The sequence below is a fragment of the Microtus ochrogaster genome, unplaced genomic scaffold (assembly GCF_000317375.1).
Source record: "Microtus ochrogaster isolate Prairie Vole_2 unplaced genomic scaffold, MicOch1.0 UNK1, whole genome shotgun sequence".
NCBI classification, from domain to species: Eukaryota; Metazoa; Chordata; class Mammalia; order Rodentia; family Cricetidae; genus Microtus; species Microtus ochrogaster.
In genome coordinates this window covers 37178983-37184694 of record NW_004949099.1, presented here as the reverse complement: position 1 = coordinate 37184694, position 5712 = coordinate 37178983, and the positions used below count along the sequence as shown (strand labels likewise).

The following is a 5712-nucleotide window of genomic DNA, read 5'->3' as shown; positions in this document are numbered from 1 at the left end:
ACATGTGAGTTCATAGCAGTTTAGATAGCACACACATGATCTGTACATGTGAGTTCATAGCAGTTTAGATAGCACACATGATCTGCGCATGTGATCTGTACATGTGAGTTCATAGCAGTTTAGATAGTGCACACACACGATCTGCGCATGTCAATTCATAGCAGTTTAGATAGCGCACACATGATTGGGCAAGCCCAAGACAGGCCAAAGGAGCTGGGCACTAAGCGTCACCCCTAACTGAGATGTTATTGACAGTTTTCAGCTGCTGGAAGGGAGAAGTCAGGTTTCTCTGAGAGTGGTCTGTGGAGAGTTGACTATTCTCCAGCAGAGGGCAACATATCCAAAATTGTTTGGGCAACACAAATTGCTCTTAATGGGTTTTAAGTGCAAATTTTGGTGCGTATAGGAAGTTGGGGGAAATGGGGAATAAATATGATAAAAAAAACCACACTGTACAAAATCCTCAAAATTCTTAGAGATACACACACACACACACACACACACACACACACACACACCTGTGTGTAAAACTATATATAGTGGTTTGAATGAGCAATGTCCTCCTGATGGGTTCAGGTATTTGAATACTTTGTCCCTGTTTATAGTGTTGTTTAGGGAAGCTATGGAATTTTTAGGCCACAGAGCATTGCTAAGGAAACCTGTCACTGGGGCGGGCTTTAAGATGTCACCTCACCCCACTTGCAGTTGGCAATCTCTGACTTCTGCATGTGGTTGAAGAAATGACCTTTCTGCTTCTTACTCCAGCTACCTGCTGCTATGCCTCCCCACCATTTAGGACTCTCCCTCTGGAAGCTTAGCCAAAATAAGCTCTTTGTTCCATATGTCTTTTAGTCATGGTGTTTGACTAAACGGAAACCCATATAACAAAAAATACTGACCATAATATAAAGAAAACACTTATACAGTACCAGTAAGAGTGTAAATTAGTCCAGTCACTATGGAAACCAACAAGGAGGTTCCTCAAAAACAAACAAACAAAAAACAAAAAGCAAAAGTGAATTTACCATATGATGCAGCTGTATTACTTGTTGGCATTTACCCGAAGGGCTTCGAAGTCAGTGTCTCAGGGTTGCTTCACATTAGGGTTTATCAAAACAACAGTGATTTTATGGACTCAGCTTGAGTGTATGCAGTGGTTTGAGTAAGAAATGTCCCCCATAGGTTCAGGCACTTTAACACTTGTCCCCCAGGTGACGGGCACTGTTTCAGGAGGTTTCAGAGGTGCAGCCTTCCTTGCTGGAGGAGGGGTGGGCTTTGAGAGTGTATACAGATATTTCAGAATTTAGTCTCTCTGCTTTGAAATATGGGTCTCTGAACCCCATGCCACCATGTCTCCCCTGTCACTATGTGTGATGCTTGCTGCCATGCCTTCTTCTTGTTCCCCGGAACTGTGAGCCTAAAACTAAACCCTTTCTCCTATAAGTTTACTTAGTCATGGTGTTTTATGACAGCAACAGGAAAGTAATTAATATAGTGTTTAATCAATTAATGAGTGGTGAATGAAAATTTGGCATATACAAAACAGAATTTTGTTGTTGATGTTTTGGATTTTTTGAGACAGGATTTCTCTGTGTAGCCCTGGCTATCCTGAAACTTACTCTGTAGACCAGGCTGGCCTCAAACTCACAGAGATCTGTCTGCCTCTGACTACTGAGTGTGGGGATCAAAGGCATGTGCCACCATGCCTGGCTCACACATGGAATTTTTTCCAACTATAAATACAAAGGAAGTTATGCCATTTATAGGAAAATTGGTGCAATTGTAAAATTATATTAAGCAAAGTCATACTCAGAAAGTCATGTATGTAGATTTTTCTCTCATTTGTGGATTTTAGGGTTTTTATAGATGCATAGAATTGCACACACACACACACACACACACACACACACACACACACACAGAAGACATAGAGGTAGAACGGTCTAGGGGGGCAAATGTGACTGACAGGACTGTATATTAGTTACAGATCTCTTGCTGTGATAAGGCACCATGGCCAAAAGCAACTCAAGGAAGGAAGCGTTTATTTGGATAATCTGCATTGCACCTGCTTAGCCCTCAACCATGTCCCTTTTGCAGAGTCATTGTAAGTCTCCGAGGGGGTCACGAACATCTCACTTAGCACCTGGGAATCCTGATTCTCAGAAGAAAAACATACAATTAAGAATAAGTGTGAATTCTGCTGAGACCCCTGTGGAATGTATATCCTCAGTGAGCTGAGGGTTTTAAAGATCCCAAAGTAAGGGCAGTGGAACCATTATGCCAACCAGTGGAACTATTACTATGGAAGTCATGAAGTATCATCCAAAGGAGGACATCGAGGACCCAGTCAGGCAGCAGTGCTGGACTCTGTCATTTAACAGTGTTATTTTAGTGTATCTCTGAAAAACCAAGCCAAAGCCTTTTCATTAGACAAAATTATTTCTGATTACTTCACAGGATAAGGTCAATTACTAACTTGCCCAGGTTGTCCTAGAATTTGTGACCCTCCTGTCTCAGCCTTCCAATTAGTCAATGTCACAGGTGTGTACCACTCAGTCTAGTTCATAAAATATTCTGATGTCAACAAAACAACCAACTACATATTTACAATAACAAAATCAGATGTGTACGGGATACATAATTTGTTTTCTTCAAATCTTATTGAATCCATTCTTTTTTTTTTTTTTTTTTGGTTTTTTTCTAGACAGGGTTTCTCTGTGGTTTTGGAGCCTGTCCTGGAACTAGCTCTTGTAGACCAGGCTGACCTTGAACTCACAGAGATCTGCCTGCCTCTGCCTCCCGAGTGCTGGGATTAAAGGAATCCATTCTTATTGAAAATCCATTTCATCAAAGCCCATAAGAGGGAAGAGCCTGCAGCAGTGTATACGCAGGCTCTGATGCTTAGAACTTGAAATCACACTTCATGCTCAGCTTCTGCCAGTCACCTTCAGGTCTAGGGACTTCAGGTCTCTGAAGGAGGGTTCTGCTGACTGGATCAGATGCTGGTCAGAAGCATATCTTGATACCCAAAGTCCTCAGAAATCCAACTGCGGAAAGTTCATATCACATTTTGGCTAGAAATATATTGTTAAAGTAGTCAGAGGTTCTGACGCATACAGAGTTTTATCAGGGTGTGGGAAAACTGTACACCATGTTGTTTGTAAGTGTTATGGAAATTTCTTACACGTTTGACATCTTTTGCTCAGAAAAGAATGAAACACATGCATACACACGAACTTAGTAGACAAGATGAAAAAGAAATTGTGAAGTAGCCTATTGCTGTCAGTGAATGTTCTGAAACTGGCATTTTCACAACAATTGATAACCTTGTATGAATCTCCTCTGTGTGTAAAGAGTAACAAAAACAATTGTATCCAAAAGCCTAGATGTGCTCAAGAATTCACAACTATTTCTTATTGGTTTTAGTGCCTTGGTAGCCAAATTTTCGGTGCATGCATTTATTCTGAAACAATTATGATAAACAAAATCACTTACAAAGATGGGCCCATCAGAATAACAAATGACTGATTATTGAATAGAAACATGTAAAGTAGAAGAGTTTGGAAAAAGTGCATTCCAAGTTCTGAAAGACCACAACTGCCAACTCTTAGCATATGCATAGTGAAACTATGCCCTACAGTTGGAGAAATAAAAATTTCTATGATAAAAATAGATAAGAATTTCTGATCCCTAACCATCTCTATAGAGGATTCTAGATCTAATTCTTCAAACTGAAGAGAATGACAAACACACACAACTGGCCGCCAGGAATAAATAAACAATATTAGGAAAGTTAATAAAAAGAAGTCTAAAAAATACAAAATCAACAAATGACAAGAATTTATACACATCCTTCATGAATATCTCTGAATCTTAATGGTCTCAATTGCCCTAGAAAAAGACACAGACTAACAGATTGGATTAGAAAACAGTATTCATCTCTTTCATTCCCAAAACATGTCTTGCTACCAAAGATAGACACTACCTTAGAGTAAAATGGTGAAAAATTATTTTATGAGAAAATGGAACTAAGAATCAAGCAGACATGATTAATCTAATAACTGACAAAACAGACTTTAAACCTCTTTACTCAGAAGAGATAAAGAGGGACTCCTTATACTTGTTAAAGAAACAATCCATGAAGAAACTATTAGAATTTTAAAATCATCTCCATCCAACATAAGTGCACCTAATTTGCTAATTGATACATAGTCACAGATTAATCCCAACACAATGATAGTGATGACTTCATTACCCTACTGTGGTGGTTTGAAAAATAAAGCCCCCCAAAGGGAGTGGCACTGTTAGGAGGTGTTGCCTAGTTGAAGCAGGTGTGGCCTTGTTGAAGGAAGTGTGTCATTGCGGATGTTGGTTTTAAGGTCTCTTTTGCTCAAGCTTCATTCAGTGTGGTACTCAGTCTACCTCCTGTTGCCTTCTGATCAAGATGTAGCCAGCACCATGTCTGCCTGTATGCTACCATACTCCCAGCCACCATCCTCCCCGACATAATGATAATGAACTTAACCTTCAAACTGTAAGTAAGCCACCCCAATTAAGTGTTTTTCTTTATAAGAGCTGTGGTCATATTGTCTCTTCACAGCAATAGGAACCCTAACTAAGATACCTACTCTCAATAATAGATAAGCCAACTAGACAAAACTAAACAAGGAATCACAGAAATTAAATTATATCATAAACCTAGCAGATATCTACAGAAGATCCCACCCAAATGCCAGAAAATTTCTCAACAGCCCACTGAACATTCTCCAAAAGTGATCACATGCTAGAAAATAAAACAAGCCTCAATAAATGTAGGAAAATTAAAAGTGCATCCTGCCATGTATTTGACCACAATGTAATAAAGCTAGGTGACAACTGCAATAGTATCTGAAGATAATATACAAACTCAAGGGTAGTAAATGACTTACTTTTGAATAATGGATGGGTCACTGAATAAATCAGGAGGGAATTAAAAAATTCCTGAAATTGGAGTTGGAGCAACGACTCAGCAGTTAAGAGCACTTGCTGTTCTTGCAGAGGACCTGGGTTTGGTTCCTGGCACCCACATGGTGACTCAGAATTATCTAGTTTCATTGGCTTTGACACACTTTTTGACTTCTGTGGACATTGAACACACAGACAGTACAGAGAAAAGCATGCAGTCAAAATGTCCATATACATAAAATAAAATAAATAAATATTTTTAAATTCCTTGGCTTGAATAAAAATGAAAATATGTCAAAACTCTTTGAGACACAATGAAGACATAATTATGAAAGTTTATAATACTAAATGTCTACATAAAAATATTTGTGGGAAGTCAATGAATAAATTAAGGATAATCATTAAGTCCTTAAAAAACAAGGACACAAGATAATAGATTGGGAAAAATAATCAAAATTAATGAAAAATAAGAAACAATAACAAACAACACAAAGAACTAATAAAAGAAAAATGGCTCATTGAAAAGAAAAATAAGATTACAAATTCTTAGCCAAATTAACCAAAAGAAGGAGAAAGGAAACTCAAATGAAGAAATTTAGGGAATAAAAAGGTGAACATTATGACAAACACTAGAGAAATTCAGGAAACTTTGAGGACACACTTCCAAACCTGTACTCCACTAAATTGAAAACATAAAATGATGAATTTCTAGATGTATATGACATATTAAATTTAAACCAATAAGAAATAAATAAGTAAATCTATAAT

At 38.1% G+C, this 5712-nt stretch overlaps 1 protein-coding gene across 1 annotated transcript in view; it reads right to left on the bottom strand.

The window, feature by feature from the left end:
- The window catches only part of LOC101982903 (vomeronasal type-2 receptor 26-like), a 10518-nt gene extending 9790 nt beyond the window's left edge, over positions 1-728 (bottom strand). The window contains 1 exon segment of the mRNA XM_013352901.1: positions 690-728. Within this exon segment, the coding sequence (XP_013208355.1) occupies positions 690-728 (39 nt within the window).
- Positions 729-5712: the final 4984 nt, after the last annotated feature.